The following is a 24,329-nucleotide window of genomic DNA, read 5'->3' as shown; positions in this document are numbered from 1 at the left end:
GTCATTTAAATGGGTGAATTGTATCTCAATAAAGCAGCTATATTAAAAAAGTTCCCACTCCTCCAAATGGATCAGACCACCTCTCCTCTGGACTTGAGCTTCCATCAGAAGGCAGGGCACGTTCCCAGCTCATAAGAAGTCTTTGGAATTCCGGGCTCTGTGTTAAAATCCAGGTCCATTTCTGTGTGCAAGTGACAATGACATGACACACACATGCTAATGAGTCTGAAGTGAAGATGAGAGGTCACGGCTGGAAGTGTAGCTTGGGGAGTTAGCAGCATATGCAGGTAGGAGATGAAACTGTCATCCACATTCACGTGAAAACTGATAACCCATTGATACCAACCCTGCACAAACACAACCTTCCAACCCCAGAGATACAAGCAGGGGTGCTGTTTTTCTTTTTCACACAAGAGCATAAGCTAAACCATGAATCACACTTCCCAGAACCAGTAATACTGAAAGGGCTAGGTAGCTGGAAGCCCAAATTACTTAAATCGATGTCATATCATCTGAAGAGGCGACATTAGTATCTCACAAACTGAACGACAATTGCCATCTAGCCAATTCATGGTCCTGGACTCCTGTTTCCCACCTGCTCCAACACCAATTTAAGCAATTCCGAACTTTGATCTCCACAGCAGAATGTCTCAGATTTATTGAAGCGTCAGGTCCCAATTGTGCTAACATCCACCCTGGCAGGGCCATTATAAGGTGTGAAATCTGGGTGCCCATCACCCCAGCCACGTTCAGCACAGTGACAATCAGAAGGAACAAATCAATCTGCCTCTCTATAGTCATCATGAGAGCCTTGCAATTTACTGTAATGATGGCCATGGAGGAAATGCAGGTGAAGGGATCATTCTGTTCTCTGGGAACTTGGGCATGTGCTGAAGGAGCTGCTGAGCCCACCAAGAGAGGCCTTGCAACACTCAGCCAAGAGGCAGCTGCTACTCCTTACATGGGACTATTTCAGGACTTGCTTATATCCTGAGAGCTGCTTTAAAATGGAATTGTGTTACCCTCCTCCTGTGTTTTGCAAACAGCATCAAAACTGTTGGTTCCTGCTGCCCCAACTTCTCCCAGCTGTCATTATTAATTACCTGTCATCTGCAGGTCTGCCTCACCAGGGCTGGGAGCCAGGGAGAGCTCAGCCTCATAGTAAATAGGAAAACCCTTCCCAACAGAGAGGAAAGTTTATTTTCAAGTCTCAAGTGTGGGAGAATGGGGTGAGGGAGGCAAGAACCAGGGTCCCTTTGTGAGCCTCCCCACTGACCTCTACTTTGTAGGGCCAGGAGTTCTGATTCCACATAGAGACTACAGCAGCCTCTGCTCCTTACCTACTCAGCTAGGGTCGTAACCTGCCTGCTACATTCTGCCAGCTTCTGTCCCCATGTCTCTGAATCTGAGACCTCACCCTGGACTCTGAGGAGTCTCCTTGATTCAGGACTCAGGCACTCGAGAGATGCCAAGAATTCTCTGCACAGAGTCTCTGCACCCTGCCATCTCACTGTCCACTTCAACAGACCTGGTGTGCCCTGCTTCCTAAACATGGTGATTAGAACTACAGACCCCTCCTGAATTCCTCTCTCCTTCCCCATCCCCACCAGGAGCTCCCAACACATCCCACAGCCAAAACCATGCTGGTCAAGACAAAAACTGCTTTCAGAATAATCATTGTGAATTGAAAAGTCAATGTAATACTGCAATTGGCAGACTAAGGATTCTGCCTATGAATGTATCCTGGAAAGAAACGAGCACATAGTCTGCTCCACCTGGGTTCGTGTCACCAAAGGAGCAGAAACAGGCCCCCAACCGTGCCCCTTGGTAGTTCATCATCATCCCCAGGAGATGGGCTGCATTTTCATGAAGAGCCTCATTCACGGCTCCTCAGAGCCAGGCTGCTTTTCAGAGTAGAAGAGGTGCATTGCCTCTGGATTTTAAAAGAGATGAGGGAATGAGTGAATGGAAAGGAGTATGATTCAATGATGAAATAAATGCCCTGACACATCCCTCCCAGGGAGAGCATCCACCTCCTCCAGTGATTCCCCAGAAACATTCCCTGAGGTGTCAGGTGTGATAATAACATGCTCCAACTAGCTCAGATCCATTCTTCAGAGATGCAATGAGATACCTGCCTACTGACTTCTAATGCAGGTAGAGGAAACTGAGCCCCTGAGGCATCAGCCCAACCCACTCTGTCAAAACAGAGCTGAAACTCAGGTTCCCAAAGCCCATCCCTTCTCTTGTTGCCCTGGAGGGGAAATGGGTGGGAGGGGATCCCTTTGCTGGCTTCAAGACCCAGCTTGAAATCACCATGTCTCCTAAGGGTTCCACTTAAATGCGTCTACTGCAGCACTCAGCCCACTGTCTTGCAATTATCTCCCATGTGTCTGTAATTGCCAAGTTCGGAGTAAGTCCAAGAACTCAGAAGCTGGGAGGTGGGGAGAAAAGTGTGCAAGAGAAAGAGATTTCTTGACCAGACCTCCACTGGGTCTCACACAGGAGTGGCTAGGGCTCAGAGGGGAAGAGGGGATGGTGGTGGTGCTTCCCAGGCAGCTTCAAGGATGGCACTTCCCAAGGCAGCCACACCCTGGGCTCTGTCAGAAGGGAGTAGACACGGGTGATACACAGGGCCATATATGGATGGAAAGATGGCCATAGAGAACATTCTCAAACAAAGGCCTGCCTCTGAGCACGTTAGTGGCCAGGCTGGAAATCTCTCCCTGACCCATCACCCTCCCATCCTACCTCTTAGGTAACCTGGCCCTTCCAGCCCAAAGCAAATAGAAATTTTCAGCCTCACAATGTTGATTTTAACTTCCAAGCAACCTATCAGAGCAATCACTCAGACTTAACAGCAATCATTTCTTCTTGGCTATCAGTTCTAACCTACTGATGATAAACAAGCTAATTATCACACTCTGGCCCTGTAATTGCACTTTTAGGACTTTATCCAAAGGAAAGTACTCTTAATTTTTTTTAAAAAAGCTTTAGGTTGCATTATTTACAGAAGAAAAAAAAATGAAGACCAAAGTAAACAAGAAAATCACTCAATGGACTATTATGTGCCTATAAAATTGTGTTTAATAAGATTTATAACACAATAATATTTACATCATAATAAATGAAGAACAAAGACAAAAAACTTATCTTTACAACATACATAGTATACTCACAATACTAAAAAAGAAAAAAATTATAATAAAGAATAGAAAGAAATGAAGCAAAACACTAATAGCTGTTGCCTTTGAGAGCTGGAACTCTGCACAATGGTTTTATCTATTTTTCCATAAATCCCATAAGCATGGGCTAATTTTATAATGGGGAAGGAAAAACTTTTATTAAAAAAATCAGATGGTAAATGATTTGATTCATTCTTCTTTCCCCCAAGAGTGTGCAGTCATTAAGAATGTTTCTGTTCAAGCTGATAAAAGTTCACTGCCTCTTCCATTCATGGCCTCTCATTGCCCTAAAGCTGGTTCGAAGCAAAGACAATGACACTGGTCACAAGTCGGTTTACTAAGGCTTTGGCAGGCTGGCCTGTTCCAAGCAAACAGAATTATTGAGGAGACCATCCCTCATATCATCTTATGCCCGATTTCTGCTTCCAAAGAAAGAAAAAGTAAAAACTAAAAGGCAGAAATGAAATCCACAAGCAGACAGCCCGGTGCTGCACCCTGGGCCTGGTAATTAAAGATCAACCCCTGACCTAATCCGTTATGTTATCTATAGATTACAGACATTGTATAGAAATGCACTGTCCTGTTTTGTTCCGATGCAATTACCAGTGCATGTAGCCCCCAGTCACGTACCCCATGCTTGCTCAATCAATCACGACCCTCTCACGTGCACCCCCTTAGAGTTGTGAGCCCTTAAAAGGGACAGGAACTGCTCATTCGAGGAGCTCAGCTCTTGAGACAGCAGTCTTGCCAATGCCCCTGGCCGAATAAACCCCTTCCTTCTTTAACTCAGTGTCTGAGGAGTTTTGTCTGTGGCTCGTCCTGCTACATTTCTTGGTTCCCTGACCAGGAAGCAAGGTGATTGGCAGACGGTCGAGGCAGCTCCTTAGGTGGCTTAAGCCTGCCCTGTGGAACATCCCTGCAGGAGACTCCGACCAGCCCAAGCGACATGGTTCCTCAGAGTGCTCCCAGGTAGGCATTTGTCCCGGTGGGATGCCTCGCCCAAGCAGTGTGTGGCAGGCTCCTGTGGAGGATCAATGCAGTAGCTGAACACCGGGAAGGAATGGGCACTTGGAGTCTGGACATCTAAAACTTTAAGACTAGTCTTTGAAACTTGTCCACTCCATTTGAGTGGAAGCGTGGCCTGATCATCCACGGTGTGCCTTTATTGGCACTTTGGTTTTGGTTTTGACTTGGTTTGAAATGCTTGACAGGACCAGTCTTGGGAGCTTGCCTACTCCATTTGAGTGGAAGCGTGGCCTGATCACCCACGGTGTGCCTGTACCAGCACTTTGGTTTTTGTCTTTGACGTGACTTGGATTGCTTGATACTTTGGTTTTAGTTTTGACCTGGCTTAGATTTCTGGATACTCCGATTTTGGTTTTGATTTTGGTTTGGTATGAACTGCAAAAGTGTGTGTGTGTCCTTTTTACCCATTCTTTGTTTTGTAGTGAGCGTAGTGTTTTGTCTCGAGGAAACATGGGTGAGGCACAAAGTAAGCCCACCCCACTAGGAACTATGTTGAAAAATTTCAAAAAAAAGGATTTAAAGGAGACTATGGAGTACTATGACACCAGGAAAACTTAAAACTTTGTGTAAGATAGACTGGCCAGCATCAGAGGTACATTGGCCATTAGAAGGAAGCCTGGACAGGTCCCCTGTTTCAAAGGTATGGCACAAGGTAACCTGTAAGCCAGGGCACTCAGACCAGCTCCCGTACATAGACACTTGGTTACAGGTGGTTTTAGACTCCCTGCCCCTAACACACAGTGGTTGAGAGAACAGCAGCATAAGCAGCTGGCAGAGGCAAGGAAAGACCAGCAGAGAGAGAGAAAGGAAAGAGATAGAGAAGAAAAGAGGCAAAAAGAGAGAGGAAGAGACAGACAAACAAGGAGTCAAGGAGAAAGAGAAAAAGAGAGAAGCAGAGAGAGAAAAAGAGAGGCAAAAGGAAAGTCAGAGAGAGACAAAGTCAAAGACAGGAAGGAAGGAAGGAAGGAAGGAAGGAAGGAAGGAAGGAAGGAAGGAAGATGGATTTAACATTAACCACTGAAAATTCCCTTAACCCAGCAGGTTTCCTAACGGGGATCTAAATCTTAATTATCATACGAAGGTCTGACCAGACCTAGGAGGAACTCCCTTCAGGACAGGATGATCGATGGTTCCTCCCGGGTAATTGGGGAAAAAAAAAAAAAAAGCCATCTATACCAATTCTAATTTGGACAAAACAAGGTCTTATTAGTAGCAAAGGATAATTAAAATCCCAAACTTACAAGGTTTTCAACAAAAGTAAAGTTTGCTAAAAGTTAACAGTGTAGCATGTATTATAGTAACTTCTATTATTGTGGCCTTAGACAGTCTAGTCCACAGACATGAAAAAACGTTCACTTTGGAAAAGAATGGTTATCATCTTCAGGAAAAAAAAGGAAAAAAGGGGGGGGTGGAATTTATATAAAAGGAGTGTTATGTGGTAAATTCTTGTCCTGAAATAAATTAACTGGTTGTTTAAAGAAAGAAATGTTTGCAATAAGCCAGAAAGTTAAGGCATGTCGAAAAATTGCCTGTAAAAGTCATGAAAGAAAAAAAAAGTTATTAAAAAAGTGTGTTAAAAAATTTATGCAAAAAATGCTGTATAATTTAAAAGTAGCTAGGCCTCCTAAATGTAAAACTATTGAAAAATAAAACAGTTTATATGCAAGATGTATAAGAAAAGTAAAATATACCTTTGGTAAAAGGATTATAAGGAGGCATAAGAATGTACATTTTTACCTACATTAAAAAGTTTAAAAAAAATTATTCTTTTGAAGGTTTAAGCAAGTTTTTAAATGTTAATTTTAAAGAAAATTCTGTGTATAAACATATTAGCTAAAGTTAAAGAAGTATCATCCAGTTTTTCTGTGAACTGGACATTAAAGTAAAAGCATAACAGGTTTTTCTTAAAGCACCAACCTGCTCTTTAGCAAAAATTATAAAAGGTTAAAAAGAGTCTATAAAATCTTACCTTATGGTCAAACATTAAAAATCAGATAAATATGTCTACAAGGTTTTATTAAAATTAGGTTTAACATTAATAACACACCAATATAAAAATAAAATTTAGCTTATCTGGTATAAAAATCATACGAGAAGCATTGTTAAATGTAAAATAGTATTTGGCTTTCTTTGGTTTAAAAACTAATAAAAATAGGTGCTAAAGGAAATCTCTCAGTAAAAAGGCACCAAGGACTATAAAGTCCACAGCCAAGGTCCCCACATTTAAAACAAAAGGTAAATTTCTTAGAAATTATATACTTGGTTTATCTTCCACCTTCCTTTCTCTCAAAAACTAGAAGTCTTTTAGCACATGTACTACCCCTAGAATTTCTGGTAAACCAGCACCAGCCTGAAGATCACATTCTCATCAAAAGATGGAAAGAAGAAAAACTCAAGCCAGCCTAGGAAGGACTCTACCTTGTGCTGCTAACCACCAAGACCGCTGTGCATACAGCAAAAAAAAAAAAAAAAGATGGACTCATCACACCCGAGTCAAGAAAATGCCACCCCCTCCAGAGTTGTAGGCCATAGTCCCAGGGGAAAACCCTACCAAACTAAAGCTAAGAAAAATTTAACTCTTTTCATCTATTCTATTACTCTTTCTTCTTTCCTAGTCTATTGCTGACCATCTAGTTATTAACGTAACCAAGTCAATTTCGCCTCAAACTATTGCATTTAATGCTTGCCTTGCTATACACGGTGAGGACTTGCCAAGTCAAAGACAGCTCTCTACTTCAGAAAAGTACTTCTGTCCCTCCTGACTCTCCTCAGACTGGGCATTAGTAAACTAAAACCATGTAATCCAGGGAGATTTTGATAAAGACCCCAGTGCCAACCAGGAGTCTTGCCCCCCAATGTAGAGCTTTCATGCCATAGTTAGTCCAACGTTCTGTGGATCACTACAGAGCAAGGATGGACTGCCCCAAACGGTTTTTGTAATTTCCTAAAACCATACATTCATTTTACTAGAGGATCACAGAAGTTAAAGACTTCAAACAAACCTTAGGAATTAAGACAGGATACCAACATGCAAATGCCTGGTTAAAATGGATCAAATATTCTATCTGCACGTTAAACAAAAACAATTGTTATGCTTGTGCACATGGCAGGCCAGAGGCCCAGATTGTCCCCTTTCCACTAAGGCGGTCCTCTAGTCGACAAGGCGTAGGCTGCATGGTAGCTCTTTTCCAGGATTCTACAGCCTGGAGTAATAAGTCATGCCAAGCTCTCTCTCTGCTATATCCCAAAGTCCAGCACCCTGCGGGTCAGCCCCCAAAGGCCATCCAGCCTCCGTCTCCCAACACTAAGTTCACTATGTGTCTCTCACGACAGGGAGGAAACTTAGCGTTCCCTGGAGACCTGAAAGGATGCAGTGAGCTTAAGAATTTTCAAGAGCTTATCAATCGGTTAGCCTTTGTTCATCCCCAAGCAGATGTATGGTGGTATTGTGGTGGACCTTTACTAGGCACTCTGCTGAATAACTGGAGTGGCACTTGTGCTTTATAGCCCAATTGGCTATCCCTTTCACCCTGGCATTTCACCAACCAGAAGAAAAAAAAATAAGACATTGTAAAGCGAGAGAAGCCCCTTATAGGTCTTTCGACTCTCATGTCTATTTAGACACAATTGGAATCCCACGAGGAATACCAGATCAATTTAAAGCTTGAAATCAAATAGCTGCAGGATTTAAGTCAATATTTTGGTGGGTGACAGTTAATAAAAATGTAGATTAGATAAACTACATCTATTACAACCAACAGCAACGAGCTTATCATAAGTTAAAAGAAAAACTCATGTCAGCCCCAGCCCTGAGGCTACCCGACCTGACAAAACTCTTTATACTCTATGTGTCAAAAAGTGAAAAAATGACAGTTGGAGTTTTAAACCAGACTGTGGGGCCCTGGCCAAGGCCAGTGGCCTATCTCTCAAAACAAATAGACAGGATTTCCAAAAGCTGGCCTCCAGGTCTAAGAGCCCTAGCAGCAACAGCCCTGTTAGCACAAGAAGCAGATAAACTAACCCTTAGGCAAAACCTGAATATAAAGGCCCCCCCATGCTGTGGTAACTTTAATGACTACCAAAGGACATCATTAGTTAACAAATGCTAGATTAACCAAGTACCAAAGCTTGCTAGGTGAAAATCCCCACATAACCACTGAAGTTTGCAACACCCTAAACCCCACCACCTTGCTCCCGGTATCAGAGAGCCCAGTTGAACATAACTGTGTAGAGGTGTTGGATTCAGTTTACTCTAGCAGGCCCAACCTCCGCAACCATCCTTAAACATCAGTAGACTGTGAGTGGTATGTGGACGGGAGCAGCTTCGCCAACCGCTGCAAAGTGACTCTGAAGAAGATGACAAGCCCTGCTCCAGTCACACCCGGAAGCTGACTGGTCCACGCACGGCCAAAGCATGAGAAAACTCATCGCAGGATTCATGTTCCTTAAAATTTAGACTTTTACAGTAAGGACTTCAACTGACCTTCCTCAGACTGAGGACTGCTCCCAGTGTACACATCAAGTCACTGAGGTAGGACAAAAGGTTGCTATGGTCCTATTATTTTATAGTTATTGTAAATGTACCGGAACTCTAAAAAGAACTTGTTTGTATAATGTTATTCTATACAAGGTATGTAGCCCAGGAAATGACCAACCTGATGTGTGTTATGCCCCATCTGAGCCTCCCATGACCACAGTTTTTAAAATAAGATTAAGGACTGGGGACTAGTGAAGGCTCATAAATGATACGAGTAAAGTGTTAGCCAAAACAGAAGAAAAAGAGGTGCCCAAACAAGTCACTTTAAAATTTGATGCCTGTGCTGTCATTAATAGTAACAAGTTAGGAATAAGGTATGGTTCTCTTAATTTAAAAAGAGGCTATATGGCAGAAAATAAGTACATCTGTCATAAATTAGGACTGTGTGGAAATAAATGTAAATACTAGTCTTGTGTCATTTAGGCCACTTAAATTAAAAAAAGAAATGAAAAGGATCCAGCCCACCTTCAGAAATGAAAAAATGGCCCTTCCTGTACTAAGGGACAATGTAACCCCTTAGAGCTAGTAATAACCAATCCCCTTGATCCTCGCTGAAAAAAAGAGGAGCGTGTGACCTTAGGAATCGACAGGGCCGGACTGGATCCTTGAATAAATATCTTGGTTTGAGGAGAAGTTTACAAACGCTCTCCTGAGCCAGTATTTCAAACTTTCTATGATGAATTAAATGTGCCAGTACCAGAAATTCCAGGAAAAACAAGAATTTTTTTGTTTTGTTTTTGCAATTAGCCGAGCATGTAGCACAGTCTCTCAATGTCACTTCATGTCATGTATGTGGAGGAACTGTAATAGGAGATCAATGGCCATAGGAAGCCCGAGAATTAGTACCTACAGACTCAGTTCCTGATGAATTCCTGGCTCTAAAGAATCACCTTGATAATTTCTGGGTCCTAAAAGCCTCAATTATTGGACAATATTCCATAGGTAGAGAAGGAAAAGAATTCACTCACCCCATAGGATGACTTAGTTGTCTGAGACAGAAACTGTATAACAGTACCACAAAAACAGTCACTTGGTGGAGTTCAAATCACACAGAGAGAAATCAATTTAGTAAATTCCCAAAGTTGCAAACCGTGTGGACCCACCCAGAGTCCCACTGGGACTGGACAGCCCCCACTGGATTATACTGGATATGTGGGCATAGAGTTATCGCCAAATTATCTGACCACTAGGCAGGTAGTTGTGTTACTGGCACTATTAAACCATCTTTCTTCCTACTGCCCATAAAAACAGGTGAATTCCTAGGCTTCCCTGTCTATGCTTCCTGCAAAAAGATAAGTACAGCTATAGGAAATTGAAGAAAATGATAAATGGCCCTCTAAGAGAATCATACAATATTATAAGCCTGCTACTTAGGCACAAGATGGCTCGTGAGGATACCATACCCCCATTTACATGATCAACCAAATCATACGGTTACAAGCTGTCTTAAAAATAATCACTAATAAAACCGGCAGAGCCTTGACTATTCTGGCCCGGCAAGAAACTCAGATGAGAAATGCTATCTATCAAAATAGATGAGCTTTTGACTACTTGCTAGCAGCTGAAGGAGAGGTCTATATGAAATTTAACTTTACTAATTGCTGCCTACACACAGATAATCAAGGGCAAGTAGTTGAAGACATAGTTAGAGATATGACAAAACTGGCACATGTGCCCATGCAAGTGTGGCATGGATTTGATCCTAAGGCCATGTTTAGAAAATGGTTCCCAGTGCTAGGAAGATTTAAAACTCTTATAATAAGAGTTGTAATAGTAATAGGAACCTACTTACTGCTCCCTTGTTTGCTACCTGTACTTCTTCAAATGATAAAAAGCTTCATCACTACCTTAGTTCACCAAAATGCTTCAGCACAAGTGTACAATATGAATCACTATCAATCTGTCTTGCAAGAAGACATAGGTAGTAAAAATGAAAGTGAGAACTCCCACTATTGAGTGAGAGTCTCAAAGAGGGGGGATAAGGGAGGAGACCACCCCTCATATTGTCTTATGCCCAATTTCTGCCTCCAAAGAAAGAAAAAGTAAAAACTAAAAGGCAGAAATGAAATCCATAGGCAGACAGCTCAGTGCCACACCCTGGGCCTGGTAGTTGAAGATCGACCCCTGACCTAATTGGTTTTGTTATCTATAGATTACAGACATTGTATAGAAAAGCGCTGTGAAAATCCCTATCCTATTTTGTTCGGATCTAATTACTGGTGCATGCAGCCCCCAGTCATGTACCCTCTGCTTGCTCAATCGATCACAACCCTCTCACGTGCACCCCCTTAGAGTTGTGAGCCCTTAAAAGGACAGGAATTGCTCACTCGAGGGAGCTCGGCTCTTGAGACAGGAGTCTTGCTGATGCCCCTGGCCAAATAAACCCCTTCCTTCTTTAACTCAGTGTCTGAGGAGTTTTGTCTGCAGCTCGTCCTGCTACATTATCACTTAGTAAATGCTAGTAGAACCAGATTTTAGGTAAGTCCTATGGCGATCCACACACCAAGCTAACATTTGTCCCAGGCCTGAACAAAAATTAAGCAGCTGCAATTAACTGAGGCTAGGCAAAGCTCACCAAAGGTGTGCCCTCCAGCCATCTTCTCCTCTTGGTAAGTTCTGTCTTTTGGGGGAGGGCTGAAGTGAGGAGACTCTTGCTGAGGAGGAATGATAGTGGCTCTGTGTCTGGCTGATTTTCAGTTGCCTTCATTTTGCACTTTAGTGAGGAAATGAAGCTGAGATGGGCAAGAGGGAATGGAATAGGTGTGGGAGGGAGAATGAGACAGACTTCGGGGAATTAAGGGAACTCTTAATCTCTCCTATGGAGTTTTGGTCTGTACATCACTTATCTCTCCTAAATCTTGCTATTGGGCTCTTTTACCATAGTCCTCCTTCATATGAATATGTACTAAGCCATTTCTGAAAAGCAAGCTTTTCTGGATGAAAACAAAGAAGTCAACTGGCCTTCACGTTCCATCTGGTCACCCCCCTCCCCTACCCCGACGCACCTCCTCCAGGCTCACTGCTGCCACTGCAGAATCAGTGCCCATGGACTCTAGGACCCTCTGGTCTCACAGGCCTTTGTCAAATAACAGGATTAACCAACAACGTCTTCCCCCATCCTGGGGGCAGGGATGAGGCATTTTCATAAGCTACACACACACACACACACACACACACACTCAAAAATAGTGACCTGGATGGAATCTGGGGACCAGAAGAGTCATCCAAGGTTAGAGCAGAGTTTGGGGTAACCTGGGGACTCCCTCAACGGGAATAAGATGCCCAGTGATGATTCAGACAGTTAGTTAAGAAGCATTTTAGGGAGCATTGGTTAAGTACTAGGTAGTATGCTAGGCACCAAAGATACCACAATGGCTCCCCTCATGGCGTCTGCAGACAAAAACAAAAAAGAAAGGACACTGCCCAGGGCCTATGCAGGAGGAGGTCTCCTTGTGCTAGTGCTCTGGTCCTTGGGCAAAGCCCTCATTGAATTTCCTACTGATTTCAGGCTGCACAACCTATTGAAAACCTAACAGAATGTGTTTACATCTACTTTTTAAAAGTATTTTATTTTTGAAATGATTGTAGGGCTTACCTCAAATGTTGTTCTTTGTACCATGACAGTGAGTGGAGATTTTAGATGCTTACAAATGTTTATATGAGGATTTCATCTCTTCTCCTGGACTAATGGCTGGAACATAATTATGAACTGTGCTTGTTAACCAAATAGAGATATTCCATGAGACAAGAAGGCTGATTCCTAATATGGAGGTGTCCTTGGGCCAGGGCCCACTTATCCTGGTATCCATCTCCTCCTCCCGACACAGAGGTACCTTCATTAGTAGAGGAAAGAAAGAGGTCTTTGTGATTATGTAATTCCCAGAGCACCCTACACAGACAATAAAACTGAATGTGAGAGAAGCCGGGTGAAATAACAGCTCAGAAATCATAGAATACCAGTGCAGCAAGGGCCTAAGAGGTTATTTAGCCTAATGTTCTAATGTTAGAAATGGGCAAATAACACCAAAAGGGGAAGAGACCTGTCTAAGATTACATGGCCAGCTAATGGTGGGCTATTTTCATAAAGTAAATATGGGGAAATTCATTCCACAGAAATTCTAATAACTATGTGTTTGATGATATTATGGTAAGCAGGAGGGCTCTCACCATAGTGTGTGACAAGTGGCTGCAATGCAACATGACCAGTGCTACCACAGAGTATAGACAAGGCACTGTGGGACCACAGAGGAGGAAGCCTCTCACTCTTCCTGGGGGCACTGGGGAAGGTTTCATGCAAAAGGGGACTTCTGAGTTGGGTCTTTATGAATGAATAGAAGTTGGTTATATAGGAAAGGAAAAAGGTCTTTCCAGAATATGGAACAGCATGTAAAAGCATAAACATATGAAAGAACATGATGTGTTTGGGGGATAAAGAGTGGTTTCCCATGGTAAAAATGGAGATTTATCGGAAGGGAAATAGAGGAGACGGCAAAAAGGTAAAGGAAGGAGTAGCTGTGAAGGCTTTGGACAGCATGCTAAGAAGTTTGTCCTGGAAAGAAGTTATCTTTATGCTTTAAAAAACAATGTAGTGGCAAAAGGATGAAGAATGGGTTGAACAAAAATAGACCCATGACAGGAAGTCTAGCTAGGTGGATAACACAGTATTTCAGGTGGAAAATAGAGTAAATATTTTGAAAATGAACAAACAATCCAGAGCACTTGTGAAGGCTGAATTAAAGCAGTGATATTTAGATGGTAGACTCAGCAGGATTTCATAAAAGATGATTAGACATGAGGAATAAAATGGAGGATGGGGCAGCAAACTACTGCCCTTGGGTCATGTGCAGGCTGCCATCTATTTTGTAGAGCCCGAGTGCTGAGAATGGTTTTTACATTCTCATGTACATGTAAATGCTTCCTTCAATAGCTGAGAAGGAACAAAAGAAGCATCTTTCATGTAATTTCACATGAAAATCATGTGAAATTCAAATTTCAGTGACTATAACTAAAATTTTATGGGAACATAGCCAGCCACACTTGTTCATTGACCTATTGTCTATGGCAGCAAAGACAGAGTTGAATAGGACTCATAAAGCCTTAGATATTTACTATTTGGCCCTTTCAGAAAAAGTTGCTGACCTCCTGCAGGATTCTCCAATTCAGTTAAAATCAGTTCATCTTTCCAGTTGCCCAGACCAAAACCTTTGGAGTCATCTTAATTCTACTCTTACCCGCCATCCAATCTTTCATCAAGATCTGCTGTATTTTAAAAATATATCCAGAATTTGACACTCACTCCCTCCTTCCCTTGCTACCACTCTGTTCCTGAACACAGCCATCTCTCAGCTGGGTCATTCTAGTAGCCTTTACTTATTTATTTGTTATTTATTGAGACAGGGTCTTGCTCTGTCACATATACTGGAGTGCAGTGGTGTAATCATGGCTCACTGCAGTCCCACACTCCTGGGATCAAGCGATCCTCCCATGTCAGCCTCCTGAGTAGCTGGGACTACAGGTGTGCACCAACACCCATGGCTAATTTTTTGTAGAGATGGGGTTTCACCATGTTGCCCAGGCTGGTCTTGAACTCCTAAGCTCAAGCAATCTGCCCACTTGGCCTCCCAAAGAGTTGGGATTACAGGTGTGAGCCACTATGCCCAGCCTCATTCTAGAAACCTTTTGCCTTATCTCATCTTTTGCTTCATCTCTGCCTGCTTCAGTCACTTAACACCATCTGAGCAATGGTGTTTTAGCACCATCAGTTAAAACAGAATTGAGATCACGCCATTCCTCTGCACAAAGTCTTCCCAAGTCTTCCCATATAACTCTGAGTAAAGGCCCAAGTTTTACAATGGCTTCCAGGGCCCTACACGTCCTGCCTCTCCCCTTTCTCTTGTTATGCCTGGGACCAACCCCCATTCCACAATCATGCTCACTCTCTTCTCCAGTCACATCAACCTCCTTATTGGTCCTCAATAATGTACCATGTCCACACCTGCCTCAAGATTCTTGCATCTGTCATTCCTTCCACCTGTAATGTTCTTTTCCAAGATATACATATGGTTCTCTCCATCACCTCCTTCAGATTGGGACTCAAATCTACCCTTCTCAGTGAGGCCTTCTCTAGCCATCCTACTTAATATTGACAACCATCCTCAGACCACAACCCTCCATTTCTCTTTTTCTTGCTTTATTTTGCTCTCTAGCACTTACTACCACTCAAACAAAAAACATACATTACCAATTTATCTTGTTTATTGCCTGTCTGCCCTATTAGAATGTAAGCTCCAGGAAGGCAGGAGTTTTTGTTTTGTTTTCCTTTCTAGTGCCTAGTACAGTGCATGGTACATGTTAGGCACTCAATAAATAATTGCTGAAAGAATGGGAATAATGGATCAGAAAGTGACTAGGAGATAAGAAAAGAGAAGCAGGTAGAGATAACTCTTTCAAGGCATCTGGTGAGTAGCTAAAGAGGAAACCAGTTATCAGGAGATTTTCTCCAAATGGGAAAGACTCAAGCATATTTACAGAACGTCAGGGCAACAGAGTGGCAAAAAAAGATGGGATATGATAAATAGCATATCTGGCTATGCCAAGTCTGGGAGGAAGCTGAAATAAATGGCCTTATGAGCAAGAGGAGAAGGGACCTTCTTGGAAGGGACTAGGGCAGGAGGGGAGCACAAAAAGACATTTGCACATATGGATGGGACTGGCCGGATATGGTAGAAAGAGAACTTGAAGGAGCTCATAGCTGGTCTCAATTTTCCATTTGAAGATCCACGGAAGGGTTTTAGGGGCTATGGACAACAACTTGGGTTTGAATTTCAAGAGTCCACTTATATGCAAATTTTTAAAATAAATGTATTAGAAAATTTTTTGAGAACTGCAACAATTTGGAAAAATTACAGATGAATTTTGTGATCTAGAAGTATCAAAAAAAAAAAATTAAGAAAAAGTTAGATATGCCCAGGAGTTCAAGACCCACGAGGGCAACATAGCAAGACCGTGTCTATACAAAAAAGATGTACTTTGGAAAAATGAGAATGCACACTGATTAGAAGAAAAGGGAAGCTCTGCAGTGCTAAGGGTTCTACTCACTCTAGAAACCATAAATTTGTTGCAAGGTTTGTGGATTTTTCTCTAGCAACACTGGGCAGCCAATGAGAATCAAGTGGTCAGAACCAGTATTATTAGAAGAATTATGAAATTAAAGCCTTCATTGGATACTTCAGGTCCTGATCAAAATGTAAAACTCTGGGGGATAAAATCTTAAATGAATGGGTAAACGACAGGAATGACCAGTGCTGCCGGCCTAATTTGGGTGCCTTCAGCAGACAGGTACCATTCAAGTTGGTGTTCCTTGAAAGAGCACGTCTTGAGGACAGTTTCAGAGAAAGAAAGTTGAAAAGTGGCCCTCTGGCAAGTAGACTCTGAAAGGGTAGTGAAAGAATCCACACAGGAGGACCATGTCCAGCAGAAATGGAATTGAAAACTCAAAAGATGATGAAAAAGATCAACAGAGAAAAACAAAAGTCATTTAAGCTACAACTCATAAGAATGGGCCCAGATATTTTAAAGTGCTGAAATGTGTCATCTTGGGAAAACGGAGGATCTCACTTGCAAAGAAAGATCCCTTAACTCCTAAAGGGACAAAACAGTGTCCCACAGGCTCCATACAGTCATGGGCTACTAGGCTATTTACAGAACCTGAAAAAGTCAGTGCAGTCCATAACAAAAAGACTATTTCAAATTTCAAAGACCAATGAAAATTGAGTTGTCAATTTTAATAGCTACCATTACTTGTGCCATGCAATGCATTTTACATTGTTGATCTCATTTAAACCTCGCAACTTCCATGTAAAGAAGGAATTCTTATTCTCATTTTATAGATGAAGACACAGAGGCTTACAGGGGTTAAGTAACTTGTCTTAAGTCATAGAATAAATAAGGGATTGAACCAGAAATCAAATTGAAATGTATCTAATCCTAAAGACCATGCTTTTAACTCCTGTTCTCTCTTGGACTCTAATACTGTTTTTTCTTATGAAAACACAGGAATGATGACTAGTTGAGTGCATTCTTATGAAACTCATAGTCATTCTATGATGTAGGTTTCCTTAGGAGGACATTTTTTTACATGAAATTATTGACTTAGAGTTGATCCTTGAACAACACAGGTTTGAACTGCAAGGGTCCACTTACGCAAATTTTTTCAACAACTATATGGGAAAATATTTTTGGAGATCTGTGACAATTAGAAAAACCTTGAGATGAACCACGTAGCCTAGAAATATTTAAAAAAATAAGAAAAAGTTGCTCATGTCACAAATGCGTAAAATATACATCAATACTTGTCTGTCTGCTCATTTACTACCATAAAATGTAAACAAATCTATTATAAAAAGTTATAACTTATCGAAATGTCAGAATGTATACATACACACAAAAACTGTGTGATGCCATTTGTAGATGAGAAAAAATGTAAATGTAAAGATTAAATCCTCACTGCACAAAATGAACTGTAGTACATACTGTACTACTATAATAATTTCACAGCTACCTCCTGTTGCTATTGTGGTGAGCTCTAGAGTTGCAAGTATCTGCTTAAAACACCATATGACACCAATCATCTCCACGTGAACAGTTCATCTCTCCAGTAAATTGCGTACAGCAGTTAAAAGTGATCTCTTGAGATTCTCGCATATTTTTCATCATGTTTAGTGAAATACCATAAATCTTGAATAACACCATGGGACTCTAACGAAGTGCCACTAAAGATGCTAGAAGTACTCCCAAGTATCAGAGAAAAGTCATGACATTATAAGAAAAGTTGAATTGCTTGATACGTACCATAGGTTGAGGTGTGCAGCTGTGGTTACCTGCCATTTCAGTCAGACGACGTAAACTTACAGTATCGATAAATGCAGCACAGTTCTGCAAATGTATTTTCCCTTCCTTATGATTTTCTTAATAACATTTTCTTTTCTCCAGTTTCTTTGTTGTAAGAATACAGTATATAATACAAAATATGTGTTGACTGACTATTATCAGTAAGGCTTCTGGTCAACAGTAGGCTATTAGTAGTTAAGTTTGGGGGGAGTTAAAAACTAAACACAGATTTTTGACCATATAGGGGGTCAATGTCCATAACCCCCACATAGTTCAAGGGTCAACTGTATTCTAACCAGTATCATATCTTTCCATTTGTTGTGTCCTACAGTGGGACACAGCAGGTACCAAATGAATGAATGGGAGTCCTTGGGCCTATGAGAACGCTACACCAAAGCACTGAGATAATTTGTGGACAGACTGATGGCAGTGATCTTGAGGAATGAAGAATGGGAGGTTCAAGAACACCAGAGAGAAAGTGGAAGAAGGCAGATTCCACAGAGCACAAAGCTGTGAGCTTATCCAGGATGCAGAGCAAGACCTGGCCTTATTATTACTGAAGTGATGGTTAATGGCACCCCACACCTACTAACCATCACTTCAGCACTGATCATTGAGATCCAGCACATACTCACTAAGGACAGTCATTTCAGACCAACCCACTGCCTTCTTTGCCTGGGCTTGCAGAAATACCATAAGCCGCAGCAAGCAGCTGGAGCTGGGTGGTGGCTGACCCTTCAGAAGAGGTTCTATGTTCTTCCATTCACCCATTTACAGCCCCTGGATTAGTTGACAGACTGAATGACGAATCAGGACTTTACAGTGAAATATAACAGGGATGAAAATAAGATCTTGCACTTGGTTTCAAAAACCCAACTGAGTAAATCCAAGATAGGGAAGGCTGTGATTTAGGAGCAACAAATATAAAAATGTCTTTGAGTAAGCTGATAGCAAGCTCAATGAGAGATCACAGTGTGACGTGGCTGGCAGAATAGTTAGAAGCAACCTTAGCTGCATTAAAGGAACATAGTGTCTGTGCTAGAATAAGGGAGGTGACAGTCCTAATCTGGGGTGGCTGGCCTGCACTACAGCTGTACTATGGTGACTTCTGGAGAGCTCACTTTGAGAAGGTCTGGTAACAGGTCGATCTGCTAGGTATTCTCCATTTCCCCCGTCCCCACTGTGATCCATTCTCCGCACTGCTCTGTGCACTATGGAAGCTGCCCCTATATATTGCAGATCCCTTGCTCTGATGGGTTCCCACTGGGTTCAGCCCCAGTAGGTGATGCAAGGGCAAGAAGACAGAGAAGATGCAGAATGTGCATTTCTTGTGCCACTCTCTTCTTGCTCTGTCTGCACATTTCTGACAGTGGCTGCATCCCTCTATGACTATAGTTCCAGTCCAGCAGCCCCTCGTCCATAGCCCCAGCTTGTAATAGGTTCCAATTTGCTTCCCTTGTCCCTCAGGCCTCTGAGTGATTAAGAGCTTCCCCCTGTTGCTAGCCCCTAGGGACCTCAGCATCCCGTCTTAGTTCCCTTAACCCTGCCCACAGCTCTGTCAATAGCCCCTTCACTAAACTATTTTCAAAATCTCAACAAATTGGCCTTTTTCCTGCAGGGACCCTGACTGAAACTAAAGAAACAGGATGCAAAAGACCTTAAAATTATGTCTGTGAGGAATAGAGGATGTTGGGCCCAGTGGCGAGAAGACTCAAGAAAGCAGGATAGCCTATTTCAGCAAGGTATCAATAAAAGGCCACCCCAGACTCATTCTCTGGCTCCAACAGTAATAGGTACAGAGAGATACATTTTGGGCTAAATATAAAATAAACCTTTCTACAGAGTAGGTAAAGATGGTTCTCCTGGTAGCAGATATTTTTTATTGCATGAGCTTCAATATTTCTCAGTTGCCCCATCTTAAACCAGATGAGACTATGTCAGGAATGCTGTAAGGAATAAGTTAGAAACCTGGTCTAGAAAAGAGCTTTCCAAGCCAGGGTTTCATGATTTGCCACCAACTGTACACTACTCAGTGGGTTACCAAAATAACCAATGTGGGGAAACTTTCGCATGTTTTTGCTGCTTCTCGTTTCAATCTAAAGAACAGAAGTCTAGTTCTTCAAGTCTGATAATCCTGAACACTGAAGACGTTTTTATACTTTAAGATGACTTACAAACATGAAACATTTTACACAGCATCACAGCTTTCAAAAGGTTATTTCCAATTCACGGGCAATCTATTAAAAACATTTTTTAGGGGGCAAGAGAAGTTGATTAATGGTTACAAATATACCATTTGATAGAAGAAGACCTAGTGTTAGATTGGTAAAATAACTATATTTTACAATAACCTCTTGTATATTTCAAAATATCTAGAATTCCAATGGTCTAGCATAGAGAAAAGGCAAATATTTAAGGTGATGGATATCCCAAGTACACTGATTTTGTCAGAGGCATGTGAACCAGAGCAACTCCATCTTGAATGGGGCTAGGTAAAATAAGGCTGAGTGAGACCCACTGGACTGCACTCCCAGAAGGTTAAGGCATTCTAACAGGATGAGATAGGATGTCGGCACAAGATACAGGTCATAAAGACCATGCTGATAAAACAGGTTGCAGTAAAGAAGTCGGCTAAAACCCAAAACCAAAATGGTGATCAATGCAGACACTGGTCTTCTGCATTGATACACTCCCACCAGTACCATGACAGTTTACATATGCCATGGCAACGTTACCCTATATGGTCTAAAAAGAGGAGGCATGAATAATCCACCCCTTGTTTAGCATACCATCAAGAAATAACCATAAAAATGGACAACCAGCATCCCCAGGCTGCTCTGTCTATGGAGTAGCCATTCTTTTATTCATCTACTTTCTTAATAAACTTGCTTTCACTTTACTGTGTGGACTCATCCTGAATGCTTTCTTGTGTGAGATCCAAGAACCCTCTCTTGGGTTCTGGATTGGGACCCCTTTCCTGTAACAACTTGAGCTTTACAAATTATATGAATGTATTAATCACATGTGCCCCAAAACTATGTACATCATGCATCAATTAAAAAAATGTTTAAAACAAAAAATTTTAACTCAGCAACTTCTATCTACACACCAATCTTCTATCTACACATCACTGCTTCTTGAGAACTGCCACCTCAGTTTTCAAACCAAAAACCAGGACGCAAAATCTGCCCATGGGCAAAAATATTCTACATGCAAACTACCCTGAAAAAAAAAAAGAATAAGGTCGCCTCAGTTCACTCTGGTGGGGCGGGAGGAGGCCCACGACGATGTTTGTGTCTCACGCAGGTTTTCTCCTTTGGTGGGGGTTTATCGTGTATTACACCGAGGGCATGCTAGGTTTGCCAGTTTTTCGCTCATTCATTCAACAAACACTCGATGTCCACCTACTCCATTAACAGGGCCCTTCTCGGCCCTCGGGACGGACAAAAGATCCGAAGAGGCCAACGCCACGACGCCGCTATCAGAGGACGTCAGCAGGTCCAGGAAACGACCTGATTTTAAGGACCAATGAAGTCAACGAGTGAGAGTGACGGCGCCCAGGAAAGTTGCGGCGGAAACTTGGGAAATGCCAGCCTTCGGGCGCAGAGGGCGGGGCAGGGCCTACCGGATCGCGCTGCCTGCGGTCTGGGGCCCCGCCTGGGCTACGGTCCCGCCGCCTCCGGCCGCCAAGCGGCGCCTGCCCACTGCCCGGCGGGGGCGTCGGCCTGGTCTCCGGCCCAGGAGGGCAACGCCGCAAGCGGGCGGGGCGGCCTCGATGGCCCGCGAGCCCCAGGCTCAGTGTGGGGCGCGAGTCGCTCCTGCCCGACGTGCCCGGGAAGCGCGCGCACTCATCGCCGCGCGCTCCCGAACGGCCCCAGCGCCCCGGCCCCTCGGCCCCTATGGCACCCCCCAGCTCCTACCGCCCGCCCGGCCTGCCTGGCCGCACTCACCCTCCTTGGCTTTCTTCCTCCGGGCCAGGGTCCCTCCGAGTTTCCCCAAGAAGGAATCATCTTTCTTGCGGGACGGAGGCGACTTAGGAGTGGGGGACTTGGGGACAGAAGGCGACTTCTGCGGGGAGGTGGCCATGGCGCGGCTCAGGCAGCCGCGGGCCGGTCGGGACGCGGAGCTGGCGCTGGGCTGACGCGGCGGGCGGCGGCGGCGGGCTGAGGCTGCGGCTTTCCAAACGGAAGCGGAATTATTCCAAGCATTTGAGGCAGCTCACGCTCGCCTTTCCCTTCCCTCGCTCCCTCCCTCGCTCCCTCCCTCGCACCGCCCTCTGCCCTGGAAGGAGCTGTGCTCCCGGGGCCGCGCCCTGCGCCCCTGGGTTGCCCCAAGCAGGGGGGATGCCCCAAAACTGCCACTTGCAGTACAGGAGGCCGTGTGTGCCCAGGTTGGGAGTGCTCGAGCTGGAAAGCTTCATTTACCCAGGCTCTGCACCCATCACACAGCCTGGGGCAAAGCAAATCTGAGAACCAACCCAACCCTGCTACTCTCCCAAGGTCTTCCAGCCGGGGCTGGTGAGCTCGCTCTTCCCCAGCACTACTGCCTGTGGAGTTATCAGGCCCACGTCTTGCGCCCACAAGACTGCAACTCCTGGAAGAAATTACTAGAGTGAACCAAAATGCGTCCAGGCCCCACCAAAGTGGGCAGAACCAATCACTCCTGAACCTATCCATGATAGTCAGCCTCCTCTTCTCTACTCCCATCCGAGACTGAGAAGCCTGGAGTGCACAAGGGTAAAGCCTAGGCTGCTTATTGTAAGACATCCGTGTTTCTAGCAGCTTATATAAACGAAGATCACACATGGTAGTGGAAACATGAATGGGAAAAGCACAACCATGAGCTCCTACAGGACCTCCCAGAGAATTTATCCTGCTAAATAAAATCAAGAGAGTGACAACCAGACTCATTTGAGAGAACAGGGGAGTCACACAAAGCACAGTGTTTGAAGGACTCATACTGGAAATGATTAAAAGGCACGTGTTATTGTGCTTGCCCATCTCAAGTTCTCACTCGGGCTGTTTGTCCCTCTGTCTCTCTCACACACGGACTCACAGCGCCTTGGCAACTGTGTTTCCTCCTTATGGCCCCTTCCTTCTAGGCTACAGCTGATTGAACCTGGGTGAACAACGATTCCAAAGGGCGCTACTGCTTTACTGAAGAGCAGCCGATTGGCTAGCCCCAGTTAAGACTCTGCACTAAGCTGGAAAGACTGTTGTCAGAAGTTGTGCTCGTGACTGATGATCACTCGCAGTCAAGACTGGGGTGGCTGTTTCTAACCACGTGCCTGCTGACGAGTAGGGAAACAAAAGAAAGGAGCAAAGAAGTGTGCTCAAAAAGCCACTTGGTCTGCCTAATGGAAACCGTGGGGAGTAGCTGCTTGGACCTGGAATGTTTTCCCAGACCCCACTTGCACTTCCTGCCAAGGCCAGCTGTGCTTCTTCCCAGGAGCTGTTACTCAGCCTTTTATTAACCCATCCACCTTACCTTAGACTAAATAAACTGACAAGCAACAGTTTCAGAGTACAACTAAAATTTAACAAACAAGACAGTCAATAGAGTCTCAACACTGCATAGGTTCATTTTATGTTTGCTTGAGAGTCATAATTTTACTTTTTTTTTTTTTTGGAAAATTCTACTTTAGTTGGTGCCTCTTACCTAACAGCAGAAAAGTCACGATGCCCGCTAGCCTGGGAGGATTACTACAACTCCTCCTCCCAGACAATAAATCTTAAAGGGATGGTGAGAACCCAAAATAGAAGTGTGTTTTGCTTACATCATTAATCATTTTCATTCAGGATATCAGATGTAGGACATCTTCAAAAGTGTATCTCCAGCACCTGGAGCTCTTGTCAGGGAATTAAGAGACACATAGCTCAATAGCTGTGTGATCTTGGAAAGGTTTACTCCCTTTTCTGAGTCTCCATTTCCTCATCTACAAAATGAAATGGTTGGTACAGAATGGTGGTTCTCAAACTTGATTGTGCATCACAGTCCCCTAGAAGTTTGTTACATTCACAGGCCCCATCTCCAGAATTCTGATTCAGTAGATCTCCGGTGAAACCAAGGGATAGGTGTTTAAACAGACTCCATCAGGTGATTTCGATGTACTAATAGCTGATTCACACACTGATGTCTTGCCATTTAGGGCTACTTTCAGCTCTAACAGTTTGTGGTTCTTTATTCTTTCAAAAATTGCTAATTTTTGTATGCAAGACTTAGTCTTAAATGTGGCATAATCAAAATTACCCATGGAGATTCCTTCAATTGCCCATGCATGCTTTTACATATATAATACTCCTCAGTAATTGTTATGTTCATTAAACTTTGAAAACCACTGAGCAAGACTAAAAGGAAGGGTAAAGTCTTGATTGTTGAATGCTAGCTCCCAGAAAATATCAGCAAAATAAGCTGTGGAAGAAGGCAAAGCTGAATTTTTTGTATACCATGATAAGAAGAGCCCTGCCTTGGCAGAGTCTCAGTAGCATCTGGGAGTAGGGGAAGGGATATTTATAAGGTTTTGGAATCTTGATGAAGACAGGCCTTTCAGTGGGATGGTACTTGATTAAGTTTGACTAAGGATCATGATATGATAGATTAGGACTGGTAGACCCAAGGCAAAGCTTTCCAAGATTCTTGGAGAGTAAATAGTCTTTTTAATGCTATCTATTAAAAAGTGTAAGGGGTTTATG

At 43.3% G+C, this 24,329-nt stretch overlaps 1 protein-coding gene across 1 annotated transcript in view; it reads right to left on the bottom strand.

The window, feature by feature from the left end:
* Positions 1-21,833, bottom strand: part of PARVA (parvin alpha) — a 167,121-nt gene extending 145,288 nt beyond the window's left edge. Inside the window, exon 1 of the mRNA XM_003910205.5 lies at positions 21,588-21,833. Within this exon, the coding sequence (XP_003910254.3) occupies positions 21,588-21,723 (136 nt within the window). The 5' untranslated portion in view covers positions 21,724-21,833. The remainder of the gene's footprint in view (positions 1-21,587) is intronic.
* Between the last annotated feature and the right edge of the window lie 2,496 nt (positions 21,834-24,329).

The sequence above is a fragment of the Papio anubis genome, chromosome 12 (assembly GCF_008728515.1).
Source record: "Papio anubis isolate 15944 chromosome 12, Panubis1.0, whole genome shotgun sequence".
Classification (NCBI taxonomy): Eukaryota; Metazoa; Chordata; class Mammalia; order Primates; family Cercopithecidae; genus Papio; species Papio anubis.
Note: the sequence above shows the minus strand (reverse complement) of the source record. Positions and strands in the feature narration are given on the sequence as shown.